At 39.3% G+C, this 21,602-nt stretch overlaps 1 protein-coding gene across 4 annotated transcripts in view; it reads right to left on the minus strand.

The window, feature by feature from the left end:
- The window catches only part of CD2AP (CD2 associated protein), a 162,378-nt gene extending 141,913 nt beyond the window's left edge, over positions 1–20,465 (minus strand). For 2 of the 4 annotated variants that reach the window (XM_073224610.1, XM_073224609.1), the window contains exon 1: positions 19,953–20,465. In XM_073224610.1, coding sequence (XP_073080711.1) covers positions 19,953–19,956 — 4 coding nt within the window. In that variant the 5' untranslated portion in view covers positions 19,957–20,465. The other 2 variants (XM_073224612.1, XM_073224611.1) reach the window with 2 other exon arrangements.
- Between the last annotated feature and the right edge of the window lie 1,137 nt (positions 20,466–21,602).

Raw genomic sequence — 21,602 nt, forward strand, 5'->3', positions numbered from 1 at the left:
AAAACTCCTACAAGAACCTACTGGACAGATAAGTAAAAAACCAGTGTGTAACAGTTAAGAGATGTTAAAACTCTTTTAAGAGAATATAGTTACCCAAATACATGGACAATTTCTAATACCAAACCACAATTTTTAGGTGATAAATATTTAAATTTCTTTATTTTTAAACATGTTAAGATATCATTTCCATTCATATTACTTGCTCTGTTTAGCTCAACTTTCTCCCCCTTTCCCAAAATCTTTTAAGAAATAATGAAGAAGACATGCTTTGAAGTAAGACCAATGCAAGGTTGATCCTGCCTTCTCCACATCCTGTCTCTGGCCCTCCATTGAATCACAATCTTTCTAACTTCAATTCCTGAATCTGAAGAATGGGAATGGTGTTTTACCCCAGAATGCTCTTATGGAGATTAAACGCTAAATAAAAAAATAGCATTGTAGGTAAGCATTCCCGAACTGCTAATATAATCAGCCAAGTACCAACTAAAAACAATTTTTAAGCTTACAAAAATATTGGAAGTTGCTATAAAAGACAACTTCACTTGCTTTCTAAACAGACTTTAAAGTGTTTAAAACAGTCATAGACTTTAAAGTGTTTAAAACAGTCAAGTTGTACAGACAACTGCAAGACCCTATCAGAATTAGAATCATGAAAGTATTTGAAGTAATCATTTGAACTTGTTTCTAAGCATCCACCAAAAATAAATGCATGCATACAAAAACAATAATCTAAATTTGTATAATCAAAAAAGTATTAGATTTAAATTACCAGTAAATATTATCTGGCCAGTGTTAAGAGCAGGGCACCATGCTTTAATCACCTTTGTATTCCCAAGCCCCAACACAGTGCCTGACATATAGTTATGTATTCAAAGGTTATTTGTGATACTGAAATTTAGCATATTGCCTAAATTTTTAAATTCTTATTTCAACACACGTATAATCATACTGAATGCTCATTTAGCAAATACGTGAGTGGCTGCTACTGGAAGGCACTGGTTCTAGGTACCTGGATAGATTTAAGGGGAAAAAAGCTCTCTACACTCCTCCAATTTATATTCTAATAGGGTAAGACAAACAATAAACATAGGAAATATGGAAATTACAAAGCCAGTTACAATGTAGACCTAATAGTTTTTGTATTTTTTTAAGTAGGGCTGGGATGCCTACCATCTGTAACCCAAATGACACCTCTCAGGAGAAGAGTTAGAAATTCACTCCACATTTTACAGTGGTTAAAAGTATAAGGCGCTGGAATAGGGTTGCCTAGATTTAGTAATACTATTTACTGTACTTATGTGCTTATTTCCTGATGTGTAAAATGAGAAAAATAACAGTATCCAAAAATACAGACTTTCTATGAGAATTAAATGAAATGCCTGTAAAGAGCTTAAAACTATGCCTTAACAGAAGTATCTAATAAATATTCACTAAATCTTAACATCTAACACAATATACTGCAATCTCCCCACTAATAATTAAGGAACTGGACTGCAAGGATCTTGCACACCTTTTTATTTGGGTGGTTCTGTTTGTATTAATGTATATGAAAACCTCAAGAAATATTTGTCTAATTTAAAACAAAGTATTAACTGAGAAGATATAATTATTATTCTGGGAAAAAACAGTGTGGGATATGACTAACTAAAAAGAACTAGAAATGTTAGAATGTGAAAAAGAAATCACGTACTATTTAACAGTCCTTTAGAACTTTTTTGGTATCACAGACCTCACTGAAAATACAGAATAATATAGACCCTTTATCCAGAAAAATGACATCACAAAGTCCATCCAAATTTTACATGTTTAAAACTGACAGAACTTTTTATATTCCCAATAATTATTTGTGTTTTCCTTTTGTGCTCTTGGTCAATAACTTTATTTGTGAAATACCATTCTTAAATTTTATCTATTAAATTGAGCATTATAAAATGAAAAAACAGCTCTCAGTGCTAAGGCCAAATTATATTATCAAGTAACAATCAAAATGTTATTCAGAAGCTTTAATTCTCTAATATACCAGTAAGCTAAGTGCCAAAAAAACACATTTTGCTTAGAAAACAGAGAAAAAAACTTCAGGCCAATTACATGCAATCCACCAAACTGAGCATTTTTTTCCATGTAAAATATACTTAATTTAATTACAATAAATTATCACTAAATGTTTAATACAGAATTAATCAGATAAAAAATGTTTTATTTATCATTAATAAAACCTAAAATAGTACAATTCCTTACCTAATAGTTTACAGTTGCACAATACTTCTAAAATATTTTCATATATACTCTCAGATTCACAACAGACCTGCAAGATTTACAATCTCACACTGCACTCTCCAGCTGGTAACCACTGTAAATCACACATGAGTACTGAGCAACTGAGCTGCAGGTAGTCCAAAATGAGATATAAACTACACATCAGTTTTCAAAGACAGAAAAAAATGTAAACAACCTCATATAACTTTTTATATTAAACAGATGTTGAAATAATGTATTTTTTAATCCACATATCCAAATATTAAAATTAATTTCACCTGTACCTTTTTATCTAACATGGCTACTAGAAAATTTCAAGTTATATATGTAATTTATCAATTTAGTATGTCACAAAGAACATACGTATACTTGCTTCACAATACCCCCATAAAGATGGTATATTTCACAGTTCAATACTGTCAAAATTATTTTAAACAAATTTTTAAGGAAATTAAGCCTTTATTACTAAATTTGTACAATATGATAAATTGGAGACTCATACACAGAAATGTCTTTCCACCTGCAAAACACGTAATTTTCCCTTTAACTAGAAACATGTAACATCAATGTTAATACACACGGAATAGGCAACCATATGCTTACTATCCCAGATAACTGATTCTCTACTACAGGGACTTAAGGGTCATACAGAAAGGGTTAAAGTGTTTATTTCTAAAAAGAAAGTTGGACCTCCTTCACCAACTTCAAACAGTAGCTCCATTAGGCAACATTTTGTTAGCCTGGCTAAGGAAGAAAAATTTTTATTATTAGAGTGGCACCCTCTACCCAGTTACTCCAAACTAAATTACTGAATCATAGACTTAGTACTTACATACTAGGCTCCCAATTTTCTTCTGGTTATTAAGAGTGTTAAACAATTTTTTAAAACAATAGAATACTGTGGTCTTTGGCATCAAAGAACTTACCAAGTAAGGTCATTTACATACGAAATGAAAATAACAAAGGAGTTGGTTTTTTTAGGCTTTAAACTATGAGCTTCTAAGTTCAACTGGTTTGTCTACAATATAAAGAATGTAACAAATTTAGGAAATTCCATGAAAAAGGGGTTAACCTCAGACTTAAAAGGTAGCCTCTACATTTCCACTTGATGTTCATTCCGAAAATTCTGAACTCTAAACAGATTTATTTTTACCATAAAGGTAATTTTTTTAAGTCCTTCATAAGCTGTTTGATAACAGTGGCCTAATTATAATAAAAAATGTAGTCTTCGGCTAGGAGCCAAGATGGCGGCGTGAGTAGAGCAGTGGAAATATCCTCCCAAAAAAACATAGAGCTATGAAAATATAACAAACAAAACTCTTCCTAAAATAGAGACCAGAGGACACAGGACAACATCCAGACCACATCCACACATGCAAGAACCCAGTGCCTTGTGAAGGGGGTAAGATACAAGCCCCGGCCCGGCGGGACCCGAGTGCCCCTCCCCCCGGCGGGTGGAAAGCAACCGGAGCGGTTCTTTTTTTTTTTTTTTTTTTTTTGGCAAGTGCTTTTTGGAAGCCTTAAAGGGACAGGGACCCCGTTGCAAAGGAGGCAGGGCGGCGAGACCGGTGAGCGGTGCCTGGTACCGGCGGCTGAGGACAAAGATTGCGTGTTTTTCCCTACGGGACCGGTGGGCGGGTGCCTGAGACCGACGTCTGAGGACAGAGGAAATCGCGCGTTTTTCCCCTTTTTTTTTCTCTTTTTGGCGAGTGCTTTTTGGAAGCCTTTAAGGGACAAGGACCCCATTGCTACAGAGGCAGGGCAGCGGGACCAGTGAGGGAGTGCCTGGGACCAGCGCCTGAGTACAAAGATTACCGTGTGTTTTTCCCTATGGGACCGGTGGGCGGGTGCCTGAGACCAGCGCCTGAGGACAGAGGAAATCGTGCACTTTTCCCCTTTTTTTTCTCTTTTTGGCAAGTGCCTTTTGGAAGCTTTAAAGGGACAGGGACATCGGTGCTAGGGAGGCAGGGTAGTGGGACTGGTGAGCGGGTGCCTGGGACCAGCGTCTAAGGACAAAGACTATCCCGTGTTTTTCCCTGCGGGACTGGAGGGCGGATGCCTGAGACGAGCGCCTGAGGAAGGGGGAAATCGGGCATTTTTTCCCCTTTTTTTAAATCTTTTTGGGAAGTGCGTTTTGGAAGCCTTAAAGGGACAGGGACCCTGGTGCTAGGGAGGCAGAGAAGCAGGACCGGTGAGCGGGTGCCTGGGACCGGTGCCTGAGGACAAAGAATATCCCACGTTTTTCCCTGCGGGACCAGTGAGCAGGTGCCTGGGATCGGCGCCTGAAGACAAAGAATATCCCACGTTTTTCCCTGCGGGACTTGGGGGCGGGTGCTTTTTGGAAGCCTTGAAGGGACAGAGACCCCGGTGCTAGGGAGGTACGGCAGCAGGACCAGTGAGCAGGTGCCTGGGACCAGCGTCTGAGGGAAAAAAAAAAAAAAATCACGTGTTTCTTCCTTTTTTTTTTCTGTTCCCTCTCTCATTGTTGCTGTTGTTGTTTTCATTTGGAGAGTGCTTTTTGGAAGTCTTAAAGGGGCAGGACAGGACACAGACCAGAGGCAGGGAATCTGGGGATCTCTGGGCACTCTAACCCCCTGGACAACAGGGAGCACAGAGGACCCTTACGGAGAAAAATAGCCTCCCGGCCGCTCCCCCTCAAAACGGGCTCCACCACTTTGGAGGAGCAGCCCCAGCCAGGCCACGCCCACAGCAACAGCGGAGATAAACTCCACAGCAAACGGGCAGGTAGTAGAAGCCCTGTCTGCGCACAGCTGACACGCACAAGACACTAGAGGTCCCTATTCTCCCAGGAGAGGAAGGCCACAAACCAACAAGAAGGGAAGCTCCTCCAGCGGTCACTCGTACCAGCTCTGCAAACTATCTCTATCACCATGAAAAGGCAAAACTACAGGCAGACAAAGATCACAGAGACAACACCTGAGAAGGAGACAGACCTAACCAGTCCTCCTGAAAAAGAATTCAAAATAAAAATCATGAACATGCTGACAGAGATGCAGAGAAAAATGCAAGAGCAATGGGATGAGATGCAGAGAAAAATGCAAGAGCAATGGGATGAACTCCGGAGGGAGATCACAGATGTCAGGAAGGAGACCACAGAAGTGAAACAATCCCTGGAAGGATTTATAAGCAGAATGGATAAGATACAAGAGTCCATTGAAGGAAAAAAAGCCAGAGAGCAGGAACGTATAGAAGCTGACACAGAGAGAGATAAAAGGATCTCCAGGAATGAAACAACACTAAGAGAACTATGTGACCAAACCAAAAGGAATAATATTCGTATTATAGCGGTACCAGAAGAAGGAGGAAAAGGGATAGAAAGTCTCTTTGAAGAAATAACTGCTGAAAACTTCGCCAAACAGGGGGAGGAAATACTCGAACAGACCATGGAATTACACAGAACCCCCAACACAAAGGATCCAAAGAGGACAACACCAAGACACATAGTAATTAAAATGGCAAGGATCAAGGACAAGGAAAGAGTTTTAAAGGCAGCTAGAGAGAAAAAGGTCACCTATAAAGGAAAACCCATCAGGCTAACATCAGACTTCTCGACAGAAACCCTACAGGCCAGAAGAGAATGGCATGATATACTTAATGCAATGAAACAGAAGGGCCTTGAACCAAGGATACTGTATCCAGCACGACTATCATTTAAATATGATGGCGGGATTAAACAATTCCCAGACAAGCAAAAGCTAAGGGACTTTGCTTCCCACAAACCACCTCTACAGGGCATCCTACAGGGACTGCTCTAGATGGGAGCACTCCTAAAAAGAGCACAGAACAAAACACACAACATATGAAGAAGGGAGGAGGAGGAATAAGAAGGGAGAGAAGAAAAGAATCTCCAGACAGTGTATATAACAGCTCAATAAGCGAGCTAAGTTAGGCAGTAAGATACTAAAGAGGCTAACCTTGAACCTTTGGTAACCACAAATCTAAAGCCTGCAATGGCAATAAGTACATATCTCTCAATAGTCACCCTAAATGTAAATGGACTTAATGCACCAATCAAAAGACATAGAGTAATAGAATGGATAAAAAAGCAAGACCCATCTATATGCTGCTTACAAGAAACTCACCTTAAACCCAAAGACAAGCACAGACTGAAAGTCAAGGGATGGAAAAACATATTTCAGGCAAACAACAGTGAGAAGAAGGCAGGGGTTGCAGTACTACTATCAGACAAAATAGACTTCAAAACAAAGAAAGTAACAAGAGATAATGAAGGATACTACATAATGATAGGGGGCTCAGTCCAACAAGAGGATATAACCATTCTAAATATATATGCACCCAATATAGGAGCACCAGAATATGTGAAGCAAATACTAACAGAACTAAAGAGGGAAATAGACTGCAGGGCATTCATTTTAGGAGACTTCAACACACCACTCACCCCAAAGGATAGATCCACTGGGCAGAAAATAAGTAAGGACACACAGGCACTGAACAACACAGTAGAACAGATGGACCTAATAGACATCTATATAACTCTACATCCAAAAGCAACAGGATATACATTCTTCTCAAGTGCACATGGAACATTCTCCAGAATAGACCACACACTAGCTCACAAAAAGAGCCTCAGTAAACTCCAAAATATTGAAATTCTACCAACCAATTTTTCAGACCACAAAGGTATAAAAGTAGAAATAAATTCTACAAAGAAAACAAAAAGGCTCACAAACACATGGAGGCTTAACAACATGCTACTAAATAATCAATGGATCAATGAACAAATCAAAATAGAGATCAAGGAATATATAGAAACAAATGACAACAACAACACTAAGCCCCAACTTCTGTGGGACGCAGCGAAAGCAGTCTTAAGAGGAAAGTATATAGCAATCCAGGCACACTTGAAGAAGGAAGAACAATCCCAAATGAATAGTCTAATATCACAATTATCAAAACTGGAAAAAAAAGAACAAATGAGGCCTAAAGTTAGCAGAAGGAGGGACATAATAAAGATCAGAGAAGAAATAAACAAAATTGAGAAGAATAAAACAATAGCAAAAATCAACGAAACCAAGAGCTGGTTCTTTGAGAGAATAAACAAAATAGATAAGCCTCTAGCCCATCTTATTAAGAGAAAAAGAGAATCAACACAAATCAACATAATCAGAAATGAGAATGGAAAAATCATGACAGACTCCACAGAAATACAAAGAATTATTAAAGACTACTATGAAAACCTATATGCCAACAAGCTGGAAAACCTAGAAGAAATGGACAACTTCCTAGAAAAATACAAACTCCCAAGACTGACCAAGAAATAAACACAAAAGTTAAACAAACCAATTATGAGCGAAGAAATTGAAACGGTAATCAAAAAACTACCTAAGAACAAAACCCCAGGGCCGGACGGATTTACCTCGGAATTTTATCAGACACACAGAGAAGACATAATACCCATTCTCCTTAAAGTGTTCCAAAAAATAGAAGAAGAGGGAATACTCCCAAACTCATTCTATGAAGCCAATATCACCCTAATACCAAAACCAGGCAAAGACCCCACCAAAAAAGAAAGTTACAGACCAATATCCCTGATGAATGTAGATGCAAAAATACTCAATAAAATATTAGCAAACAGAATTCAACAGTATACCAAAAGGATCATACACCATGACCAAGTAGGATTCATCCCAGGGATGCAAGGATGGTACAACATTCGAAAATCCATTAACATCATCCACCACATCAACAAAAAGAAAGACAAAAACCACATGACCATCTCCATAGATGCTGAAAAAGCATTTGACAAAATTCAACATCCATTCATGATAAAAACTCTCAGCAAAATGGGTATAGAGGGCAAGTACCTCAACATAATAAAGGCCATATATGATAAACCCACAGCCAGCATTATACTGAACAGCGAGAAGCTGAAAGCATTTCCTCTGAGATCGGGAACCAGACAGGGATGCCCACTCTCCCCACTGTTATTTAACATAGTACTGGAGGTCCTAGCCACGGCAATCAGACAAAACAAAGAAATACAAGGAATCCAGATTGGTAAAGAAGAAGTTAAACTGTCACTATTTGCAGATGATATGATACTGTACATAAAAAACCCTAAAGACTCCACTCCAAAACTACTAGAACTGATATCAGAATACAGCAAAGTTGCAGGATACAAAATTAACACACAGAAATCTGTAGCTTTCCTATACACTAACAATGAATCAATAGAAAGAGAAATCAGGAAAACAATTCCATTCACCATTGCATCAAAAAGAATAAAATACTTAGGAATAAACCTAACCAAAGAAGTGAAAGACTTATGCTCTCAAAACTACAAGTCACTCATAAGAGAAATTAAAGGGGACACTAATAAATGGAAACTAATCCCGTGCTCATGGCTAGGAAGAATTAATATCGTCAAAATGGCCATCCTGCCCAAAGCAATATACAGATTTGATGCAATCCCTCTCAAATTACCAGCAACATTCTTCAATGAATTGGAAAAAATAATTCAAAAATTCATATGGAAACACCAAAGACCCCAAATAGCCAAAGCAATCCTGAAAAAGAAGAATAAAGTAGGGGGGATCTCACTCCCCAACTTCAAACTCTACTACAAAGCCATAGTAATCAAGACAATTTGGTACTGGCACAAGAACAGAGCCACAGACCAGTAGAACAGACTAGAGACTCCAGACATTAACCCAAACAAATATAGTCAATTAATAATTGATAAAGGAGCCAAGGACATACAATGGCAAAATGACAGTCTCTTCAACAGATGGTGTTGGCAAAACTGGACAGCTACATGTAGGAGAATGAAACTGGACCATTGTCTAACCCCATATACAAAGGTAAACTCAAAATGGTTCAAAGACCTGAATGTAAGTCATGAAACCATTAAACTCTTGGAAAATAACATAGGCAAAAACCTGTTAGACATAAACATGAGTGACCTCTTCTTGAACCTATCTCCCTGGGCAAGGAAAACTACAGCAAAAATGAGCAAGTGGGACTACATTAAGCTGAAAAGCTTCTGTACAGTGAAAGACACCATCAATAGAACAAAAAGGAACCCTACAGTATGGGAGAATATATTTGAAAATGACAGACCCGATAAAGGCTTGAGTCCAGAATATATAAAGAGCTCACACGCCTCAACAAACAAAAAACAAATAACCCAATTAAAAAATGGGCAGAGGAACTGAACAGACAGTTCTCTAAAAAAGAAATACAGATGGCCAAGAGACACATGAAAAGATGCTCCACATCGCTAATTTTCAGAGAAATGCAAATTAAAACTACAATGAGGTATCACCTCACACCAGTAAGGATAGCTGCCATCCAAAAGACAAACAACAACAAATGTTGGCGAGGCTGTGGAGAAAGGGGAACCCTCCTACACTGCTGGTGGGAATGTAAATTAGTTCAACCATTGTGGAAAGCAGTTTGGAGGTTCATCAAAATGCTCAAAACAGACCTACCATTTGACCCAGGAATTCCACTCCTAGGAATTTACCCTAAGAACGCAGCAATCAAGTTTGAGAGAGACAGTTGCACCCCTATGTTTATCGCAGCACTATTTACAATAGCAAAGAATTGGAAGCAACCTAAATGTCCATCGGTAGATGAATGGATAAAGAAGATATGGTACATATACACAATGGAATACTACTCAGCCATAAGAAGTGGAAAAATCCAACCATTTGCAGCAACATGGATGGAGCTGGAGAGTATTATGCTCAGTGAAATAAGCCAAGCGGAGAAAGAGAAATACCAAATGATTTCACTCATCTGAGGAGTATAGGAACAAAGGAAAAACTGAAGGAACAAAACAGCAGCGGAATTACAGAACCCAAAAATGGACTAACAGGTACCAAAGGGAAAGGAACTGGGGAGGATGGGTGGGCAGGGAGGGATAAGGGAGGGGAAGAAGAAAGGGGGTATTAAGATTAGCATGCATGGGGGGGAGGGAGAAAGGGGAGGGTGGGCTGCACAACACAGAGAGGACAAGTAGTGACTCTACAACATTTTGCTAAGCTGATGGACAGTAACCGTAATGTGGTTGTTAGGGGGGACCTGATATAGGGGAGAGCATAGTAAACATAGTATTCTTCATGTAAGTGTAGATTAAAAATTAAAAAAAAAAAAAAAAAGAAAGAAAGAAAGAAAAGGGGGATTACTCCTTGATAGGATAAAACTATTGGCAAATCAAAGATCAACGCATGCTTTAAATATCCTTAATATTGATCACTTAAAGGGTGTCAGATGATCAGCTATGGAGGCACTCTTTTCTGATAATATTCCTTTCTCTTAATAAAAAAAACAAAAAAGCAGTCCCTGTGTGCTGACCTCCAATGAGTTCTGCACAGTGGTATAGAGGGCATGTCAAAGTGTGGGCAAAGGGTCTGTTTGTTTCTATGCAGAAGATCAAGGCCTAGCTTGGATACCCAGAAAATGAACTAAGATACGATATGAGGAGGAGCTTCCGGCATCAGCACTCTCTGGAGGACTTGTGCCGGGGGAAGATCATCAAAAAGCCTCCACAGGGATCTGGATGATGCTGCGGTTGTGGCTGCATCCAGCCCACCGTCTCCTGGACTTGCCATTGGAATGAGTAGGGAGATGTCTAGGCTGGCATGTGCATACAGTGAGACAACGAATTTGACTGGATCTGTACTGTTGGAACTCAACCAGGAGTTGGGAGGGGTGCAAGTTGTAGCACCCCAAAATCTCATGACTATAGACTATCTATGGTTAAAAGAACATATGGGATGTGAACAGATCCCAGAAATGGGCTGCTTTAATTTGTCTGATGGTTCAAGTACAGTTGGAAAATATCCATCATATCATAGATAAATTTTCACAAATGCCTAGGGTGCCTAAATGGTTTTCTTGGCTTCACTGGAGATGGCTGGTAATTATAGATTTGCTTTGTTTATGTCACCGTATTCCTATTATGTTAATATGTGTGTGCAAATTAGTTAGTAGTTTAAAACCTATACATACTTAAGGTACTATACAAGAAGATATGTCAAAGAAATAATCAATCCTCCCAAGTTTCCTTCATATGCTACATCTATAGCTTTTCTTCTTCCTTCCTAATTACAAACCTTAAATAGAATTCGTGCCTCATATCGAATTTACCGAGTATCATAATTCCTCCAGGTGGTAAAGATACCTCGAGACAAGTGCTGGGCATAGAAGCCACAGGGCGTAAATCTGCAAAGAAGTAAAAAGCTAACCTTTGCAAACAATATGGCTTCTCTCTCACTTACCAACTTTACATTTCCCTGTATGGCCCCGGAAGATGACTGGTTAGCCAGAGACGGGTAAGATTCCTCAAGGGAGGAACAACCTAAGACAGGCACAGTCGCAGGGGGGCCATCAGGTGAGAATTTGGGGATCAACAGAGGTGAGGCTCAGAACCTCACCCCCCCTGCTTTGAGAGAAATCTTCTGCATCCGTGGATGTCTTGCTGCCCTTGTCTAGCCTGGATTAATACTTAGTCCATAGGCACACACCTGATCATCTGATCATCTACATTTGCCTTCTTACAGCACTAAACTATGTTTTCTACCTTTATCTTGCATCTACCTACCACTTCAGCATTTTATTAAAAATAAAAATAATAATAATAATAGGAGAAATGTGGGATCAACATATAAATCAAGTACAAAAATCAAATGAATATTCATATTTGACCTGATGGTTTATAGGTCATATTGCATGATCAAAACCGAAAGTTTCTGTGATGAATGCCCTTGTACTGTTCACCATGTAAGAATTTATTCACTCTGTAAGAATTCGTTCACCATGTAAGAACTTGTTCGTTAAGCTTCAGAAGATTGGAGACTGACGAGAATTAGGCTTGAGATGGATTAATGATTGTACATTGAGCATTGACCCCCCTATACTGAATTTTATTGTTGTTAACAACCATTTGATCAATAAATATGAGAGATGCCCTCTCAAAAAAAAAAAAAAAAAAAAAAAAAGCATATAATCAGAACAACCAAAAAAAAAAAAAAAAAAAAAAGAATTCGTTCACCATGTAAGAACTTGTTCATTATGCTTCAGAAGATTGGAGACTGACGAGAATTAGGCTTGAGATGGATTAATGATTGTACATTGAGCATTGACCCCCCTATACTGAATTTTATTGTTGTTAACAACCATTTGATCAATAAATATGAGAGATGCCCTCTCAAAAAAGAAAAAAAAAAAGATGATATGTCAAAGAAATAATCAATCCTCCCATGTTTTCTTCCATATGCTACCTCTATAGCTTTTCTTCTTCCTTCCTAACTACAACCCTTAAATAGAATTCATGCCTCATATCGAAGTTACCGAGTATCATAATTCCTCCAGGTGGTAAAGATACCTCGAGACAAGTGCTGGGCATAGAAGCCACAGGGCATAAATCTGCAAAGAAGTAAAAAGCTAACCTTTTCAAACAGTATGGCTTCTCTCTCACTTACCAACTTTACATTTCCCTGTATGGCCCCGGAAAATGACTGGTTAGCCAGAGACGGGTAAGATTCCTCAAGGGAGGAACAACCTAAGACAGGCACAGTCGCAGGGGGGTCATCAGGTGAGAAATTGGGGATCAACAGAGGTGAGGCTCAGAACCTCATCCCCCCTGCTTTGAGAGAAATCTTCTGCATCCGTGGATGGTTTATTGCCCTTGTCTAGCTTGGATTAACACATAGTCTACAGGCACACACCTGATCATCTACAATTGCTCTCCTACAACACTAAACTATGTTTTCTACCTTTATCTTGCATCTACCTACCACTTCAGCATTTTATTAAAAATAAAAATAATAATAATAATAAAGGGAGAAATGTGGGATCAACATATAAATCAAGTATAAAAATCAAATGAATATTCATATTTGACCTGATTGTTTATAGTTCATAATGCGTGATCAAAACCGAAAGTTTCTGTGATGAATGCCCTTGTACTGTTCACCATGTAAGAATTTATTCACTATGTAAGAATTCGTTCACCATGTAAGAACTTGTTCGTTATGCTTCAGAAGATTGGAGACTGACAAGAGTTAGGCTTGAGATGGATTAATGATTGTACATTGAGCATTGACCCCCCTATACAGAATTTTATTGTTGTTAACAACCATTTGATCAATAAATATGAGAGATGCCCTCTCAAAAAAAAAAAAAAATGTAGTCTTCACCTAACAGCATGCACACATGCACATGTAGGTACATACACGCAAGGCAAAACGCTCATCAGAATGCAACCTGCTACAGCAGAGCAGGAATTTTACTTAAAGTCTAATACAAAACTTTGATATTAGTAGAACACATTGCAAAATAAATTAAAAGTTAGCTTCTCACATAAATAATGGGAAAAATCATGAGAAGAGTATACAACAGAAAAACCAACTTTAATATGTTCCCTTAAAACATTACACCCTGGCCTAGACTATATGGTCTCAATTTTGCAAATATATTAATTTCTACACTTATAATCCAAAACAAAAAATTTGGCACTGATTATTACAATAATCATGATAAATACATACTCTAGCACTACATGCTTATAAAGTCAGTTTCATTGTTAGGTAAATTTCTGGCCCTCTGGGGCACTAATAGATACTACAGTTAAAAAGTTTTAATATCTTAAAGATATCATTTCAAATGAAGACATGCTTCACTCTGAAGACCCAGTGTGAAGAAGAGAGAAAAAAGTGTGCTAGCTACTGCCAAGTATTTACTATGTCACTGGACAAACTAACAAAAAACTAACAAAAAATCATACTTGCCTTCCAATGCAGGAATCTATATTCTGGTCTTCCTTGTGTTTCTCCTATTATATTTTAACATTTCTAATACTGGAATACATCTTCTTAATGTACTACATTCCCTTTCTTGTTTGGAATTTCTAGTAATTCATATGTGAAGTTCTGTTCTTATCATGTTAAGTCTTTTTCCTCTCACCACAAAGTAAGCCATTCCAACATAAACTCCACACTCACCAACAACTGGAGTCGAGGAAAGGCAGGAGCAAATCAAAATCTCCAGGGAGCAGTGGGATACTTTTTTTTTATCTAGGTGATTTTAGTAATGTGCCCAACGTATAAAACTACTATAAATTACTTAAGGAATCAAAACATATTTGTCATAATTGTGTTATGACAATTAATCATGGCATTAATCACATTCCTCACATTAAGGCAAATACTTCTTGATCAATCTCTCATTTAAAACTCCTTTCCTTGATGATGTGACCTTGTGATAGAACCTTTCTCTTAATTGGTGGTAACTATTTGTCACTGTTACCACACTTGAAACATTTTTCTACTAGAAACTCCTAGTGGTTAGATGCCACACAGTCACTCTTTTGGAATTACCTGGATATTAAGTCATCAAAAAGAACCTAAGCCTTAGAGGCACTAAGACACTAGAATTAAGGATCCTATGCTCATCATCTCTATTTTGTAAATTAGTTGACAAACACAATAGAATCATGAAGGGAAGTTTAATAAAGTATACAAAATTTGAAAGATTAGGAAAATGAAAGTCTACTGGAGGAATTGCAAAGGACTGTTATCAGTAGGTTCTAGGTAAAAAGAGCCCATAACACTCATACCTGACACTAGGTTGATATTTTCAGCTAGATATCAATTCAGAAAGTTTGGGGAATGAGGGAGGAGTAATGCGAGGGAGGACTGAAAAGGACAGGTACAATCTACAAAAATAAAAAAAGAAGGTCTAATAAATAGCCTAACTTCCCTCTAGAGAAACCAACGGGCCAACAATATAGTACTTTCAAGTTTCTTATTCCTTCCTTGCCCGCTTATTACATTGGCAGTTAAGACAACTCAACATTGTAAAGGACTGTGTGTTTGTTTCTGAAACAGAAGGGTTATGCTGAACTTTGAAATCTGTTTTGCAATGGGTCTAAAAGAAGAGGAACTCAGGTGAAAAAGGGCAGCAAAGAAAAAGCAACAAGCAGAACACATCAAATCCCGGGACCAACTAAACAGACGGAGTGCAAGATACCAGGCAGTATCTTCTAGCATTTAGAGAATCTCATCTCACCTGAGGTATCCTGGACCACTCATATCACACTTGTAGATCCCCCAGCTACTAACTAATAATGGAGCCCACTAATGTAGTCCCAAGGCAAAAACATGTAAGATCTATACCTTAGGGCTCAGCATCTTAACATTATTATTACTTGGCTCACTCTAAACAATTTCAATTAACAAGCTCCTTTTTATTCCCAGGAACAAATACCTACCTTGCATCTCTCATAAAAAAATCTAGATCCTGTCTAGATAGTTTTGTTTCTGTGTGGCTAGGTCCTCAAAGCCTACTACCAAATGCCATTCCCTCCCTACCCTCAAGATGCCAGTCTGAACCTCTACTAGTACCTGCTACCAACCATCCCATCCCACACCAAGTTGGCCTGCTCTACCTACACAATACCTTTTGCTACACGTATCACTCATGCTGACAGGCTGACAACAGGCAGATATGGACCTCTACCAGATTTCCAAGAACCAGTGTTCTGGCCTCTGACCTATCTAGAAAGACCTAAATCCTGCTTGAGATTAATCTGCCTAGTAGCTGGATATCGAATACCACAACGAAGCAAGTCACAGTTCCATTTTAACGATTACCCAATTTACCTAAACTGCAATCACATCATACTAGCTTTTATTCACCCCTTCTACTCTAAACACAAACTGAAAATTTTCAGACCTTTCACAACTTGCTTCACCAGTTTTTCTGGGATGCAGATCTGCAGCTGTTCCATTCTCACTCAAATCAAGAATCATGACACTTTTCTTTGCCTATCTTCAAACCCTTGACACCACACCACTTCCTTATATAAAGTAGCGAACATCTGCCATACTTAAAATACATTTAACAAAGGAGAATATTCCAGAGAGAGGAGGGGAGGAAAACACCCACAGACTTGTATTACGAATAAATAATCACTTGGAGATATTTCTGATTGGCGATATGGGATGAACCTGAAGTACTTCATGTTTTATAACTTTATCTTAAACCTTAAAATTTAGATCATCGTACTAAGTTAACATGACATCACTTGAATTTGCAAACCATTCATTGAGAGAGATATAAGCAAATTTTAAGCTAGTTTCTACAGGAAAATATTACAAATACGAATTTTCACCCCTAATGTGACTTTATGGTAAACTATAACTATGCAAAGTTTAAAACACTTAGAAAAATCTGATCATGAGTACTTAATAATTTAGAAATACAAGTGATTATTCGATGTTAGTAATCCAACTTCAAAACAAAAATTTCCTACTATTCCTTTCATTCTCTAGATTAGTTTAATTGAAGTAAATCATAAAACTGAAAGATGAACCATTATAGCAATTTCCATTTACAAGTATTTATCTGCAGGAACAAAGATCATCTCCAAACAGTGCAACCAAGTAAAAGAAATAAATCACTCTATTATAAAAATGCATATAAACCAACTGCATGCTCTGTACATTAAAACTACCTCACAGTTTAAACATGTTGACCTGTTACATATAAAAGCTTATAAAAAATAATTTAAACTAAAAAAGTTCATAACCTAATCTAAAATTAACAAATGTAATCATTAAAATCCACTTAAGTTTTCAAAAATAAAAATTCACCTATAGTAAAACCTTGTGCCATTTGCTTTCTTATTCTGCTCCAAAATGTAGATCTGTACTTTCAGAATAAGGAAAATAAGTATTGTCTTTCTATCTCTCTAAAGCTCTCCACAAATTCTTTCACATAGGATGCCTCAAATTTCTTTATAAGCATTCCTTCACATTTAACAAATGTATAAACTAAAAACGGTGCTTTATTTTAACATAAAATTCAAATAAGCTAGTCTCTAATAGTGCTCATCCCACATACTGAAAAAAGTATCTTCCTACATAATTTTTAAGGACACATTACATAAAATTCAATTTCTGCATTGGAACAAAATTATCCCGTTTCACTGCCCTTTTGAATACAACATGCTGCTTCTACAAAGGTCAAAAATCAAGAATTTTTTTCAAGTAAATGCAAGAATTGGAGAAAACATTTGAAAATGATAATTACAGTAAGCAACAGTGGCACTGCTCAAAGCACTTTACAAGCATTAGCTCATTCAGTCCTCCTGACTACCTCTGAGGTTGGTATTTTTACTCCATTTCTATATTAAGAAACTGAAGGACAAAGAGATAAAGAAACGTGCTCAGTCACAACAGATAGTAGGTGAGAATATCCAGGATTCCACTGTAAGCTGCTCCAGTGTAGAGCTGTACCACCTAAATGTAGCAACCATCACTTAATATGTATCCAAGTTATTTCACAACAATTTAAAGATTTTGTTTCATTTTGTGGCAAACAAGATAAAACATCATAAGTATTTTAAGCTATCATCATAAACCCTAAGAAATAAGACTTCAGACAACAAAACCAAGCAAATGAGATCTGAATTAAAGAGGAAACTCCCTTTAAATGATTTTGATAATTTTAATGTGAATTATTACATGACAATAAATGTAAGTATACATTCGTATGGAAATATCTGACAAATACCTTTCAAAAACTACTACAAATGCCCCCAACTCTCAAAACCCTTCTGGGTTGGTAAATTTAAAGTACGCAAATATCAAACTTTACCAAGATAATCTGATAACTCACCTACCCAGAACTCGGCAAGTTAAGTCACTAAGTCCAATGTCCCAAGTATTGAAACTCATTCACTTTTCTTGAGAGGATCTCACACACACACTAAGGAAGGGTTACTGATTTTTCCCTCATGCAGAATTACAAATTTGAGTATCATGCCCACACCTAACAAAAATTAGAGAAGGAAGGGTGAAGGGGGACATGGATCATGGTGATAAGTACATCCAAAAAGTAAGGCAGAAAAATATTTATTTAAATGACTTAAAAATGCAAGGAATCTAATGAACAGAAATATTTGACCATATTTGTTGACATTTCTTCCTTTTTGTGTTTATATTCATTTCATTTTTTTGAAAGTCCCAAGTGACTCTGATCCTCATTTTCCTAAATGACTTTAATACACTGTAAAAGATGCTTTTCCTGAAGTGTGAAATTAATGGCTTAGTTGTGTAATAAATGGAAATGAAAGGCTGTTACATATCCTTAAAAAAAAAATGCAAGGAATCTGATCAACAATCCAACAAGGAATCACAGTAACTGACAGTTACAAATGAATACCCTCAGTCATCAAGAGGTTTAATTATATTCTGCATCCTACTTGAGACACAAAAAGAATTGCATATTTAACTTTAGCATTACTTTCACCCAAAGTAGTTAAAGTGTTTTATTTTTTGATTCTCAAAGGAATAAACTCTCAATTACCCAGTAAACTCAACTAATAAATTTGAAAGGAATTCATTTCAAAGTTCTAAACAGCGAAGGTTTTACAGTTTCAAAGCTTAAGAGCACTTTGTGTACAAAAGTTACCTGAAAGCAAGCGGGAGATGAGGAACATAAAGTAGAAAGTCTGTGAGAACACAAGCTAAGCGAGTGTCTGTAAATACTAGGCTTAAAATATTTCCCACAAAACAATGTGTGGGCAGTAGGTGCCACATCAGCAATGCTCTATTTATACTCTATTTGCCCTGAGTCTAAACCATTCGTTAATTTCCGTTAATAGTTTGTTAATACGAAGCAGTACCAACTCTTCCCAACTATAAGAAGAGACAACGTCCCGATTTACTGTATGAAAACCAAAACTGGGATTACACTTACAGAACATGCTTACTCCCTGCAGTGCCACCAATTTTTGCTTTATGGAAGCACACTCTTCTCGAAAAAAGCAACTCTCTTTTAAACTCCTTTTAGTTTTTAAAGGATTGCGGGAGGTGGTGCTTAGCACGCAATGAAAGTTGTTATCAAAAGAATTGTTACAATACTCGACAAAATTCCCTTTCAAACCAGGCTGCAAAACATTCTACTTTCTGTAGCTCCAAACAAAACTGTAAAGCTCACAGTAAATAACATATAAGGCCTTGTACTCTCCTCTAGCAAGGAAGTCTAACTCCAAACAGGAAACTGTTTCTCAAAGGGTCCAACAATGAAATCCTATGAAACCCCAACCCAGTCCTCAGGAAGAGATTTAATATTGAAGTGCCAACACACTTGCCTAGGTAGAAACTGAGTCAACACTCAAAACTTCCCTGTCCTTCAGGCATCCCGTGCAAGTTTCAGCAGGGGAAAAAAACTGCCCTTACAAACAAACCAAACACGAAACACTTCCTTTAAAAGGTCAATCTACACAAAGCCTCCCAGAAGATAAAGTTAAAAGTGCTACTTCGTCAAGTTTTTCCCTCCTCCTCCCCCATCGGATGGGGGAGGAGGAAGGAAGAGGCTGGGAAGGGAGGGGAGAGGAGCTAAGTGTGCCGGGCAGTGGGCGCGCAGAGGTGACCCCGCGGCCCCGCCGCCCATTCCCTCACCTTTCCCTCGGGCAGGAAAGGGGCTGGGGAGCCGAGCGCCGCAGGAAGCACCCTCAAGCCCTCCGACCGATTTCTCCGCGAGAGCAAGGTGGCAGGCAGGACGAGGAGAGGCGGCGGCGGGGTGCGGAGCTGCCGCGCAGGGACCGCCCCCCGTCCTCTCCCCGCGGAGCCTGAGGGGAGCCGCCTCCCGGCACCGAGAGGGTCAGGCCCGGCGGCGGGAAGCGCCCTCGGGTCTCTTACCCATGCTGGGGGCTCCCGCAGGGAGAAGCCGGCGCCCGCTGCTCCTCCTCCTGCTGCTTGCGCGGCCGCTCTGGCGGCTGGAGGCGGGCCCAGGGCTCCGCTCTGCCCCTCCTGAGCTCAGGCGGGGCGGAGAGGCGCCCCCATCCGCCCGCGGCGCTCCCCGGCCAGGGCCGTCAGCGCAGCCCGTGAGGCAGAGGCGGCGGGGCGGCGGCTCCCAGCGCCTGGACGCCACCAAAGCTGCGGTGGGAGGGCCTCCCTCGCCCGCTCCGACGGCGGTTTCCCAGCTCGGGTCGGTCCCGCGACGCGGAGCGGGGCGCGGGGGGCGGGAGGGAAACTGCTGGTTCCTCCCGGCCGCTGGCTCCAACCCGGAGCGCCGGCCTAGCCCGGGCCCCCGCCTCTCGCTGCTCCGTCAGCGCCCACCGTTCTGGATCCCAGCGCCGCACACTGAGGCGGACACCCGCTAGGGACCGGGAAGGTGCCGGGAGCAGGACCCCGGAGCCGGGAAATCTCGCGAGAACACCTCGCGCTCCCTGCTCCACCCCCTCGCGTTCTCGCTCACCACCCCACCGCCCGGAGGCCGCCAGGTGTGGCGACGTCACGTCTTCCCCCGCGCCCAGGTGCAGCAAGCTGATGGAGAAAATCCGGAATAGCTGCGGCTAGTCCTCAGCCCCGGAGTTCAGAACATCTGGTACGGGCGTTTTGTATGGTTTGTGGTCGGTCTCAAATGCGTAGTTTTGCTGATAGGCAAAGTGTGCCTGGGTTGCTCCACTTTCCTTGTCGGCGATGGGGTGTTGTTTTCTGCAGAGCAGTGGGTAGGCTCTGAGGGACCTAAAACGAGGCGGCGAGAGAGCAACCCCACTTTCAACCTTAGGAGGCCCAGCTGCTACCGGGACCCTGCAGTTCTTTATTTTGCAGTTCCTTACAAATCAGAAGCATTGCTTCGTCAGAAAATAGACAGACACACAAAATTCTATTTTACTAGAAATAACTTATTAGTCTCTTAGCTGAAGGCATTTTCTAAATCCCTTTTCTCTTTTGAAAATAGTTTGTTACCTGATCAGAAAGGAGAAATAGCCATGATTTGAAATATTGCCAGACATATTTTCAAGTCTAACTATGAAGAATAGCATAGAATTATTGTGACCAAGCATGAACCTTTCTTAAGAGTTAGAAACAAAGGTAATTAGTTACGCCAGCTTTTTACTTCTCCTGTTTTAAGTAAATCCAATTCTCGGACATAGGAAGGTGAGAGCAACATCACCAACTACTGTGTCTGGTGCTTTTTAAAGAAATTATGTCTTTTAATTCTCACAATTAAAATTCTCAACACTAAAACTGCCTTGCCCTTTGGTACCAGGTAAGCAGGGTTTCTGAAACGCAGCATAGCCATTTAGTTTCTGATTTATTTCATTTATTTCATTTAGCATAATGCCCTCTAGGCACATACATGTTGTCCCATGGTCAGATTTCATTCTTTTTTCATACAATGAGTAATATTCCATTGTATGTGTGTGTGTGTCACATTATCTTTCATCTATTGTTGAGCACTTATATTGCTTCGGGGTGCATATATCTTTTTGAATTAGTGTTTTTGTTTTCTTTAGATAAATACCCAGAAGTGGAATTGCTGTTCTATTTTTTATTTTATTT

Source organism: Manis javanica, chromosome 16, assembly GCF_040802235.1.
Source record: "Manis javanica isolate MJ-LG chromosome 16, MJ_LKY, whole genome shotgun sequence".
In the NCBI taxonomy this organism is placed as follows: domain Eukaryota; kingdom Metazoa; phylum Chordata; class Mammalia; order Pholidota; family Manidae; genus Manis; species Manis javanica.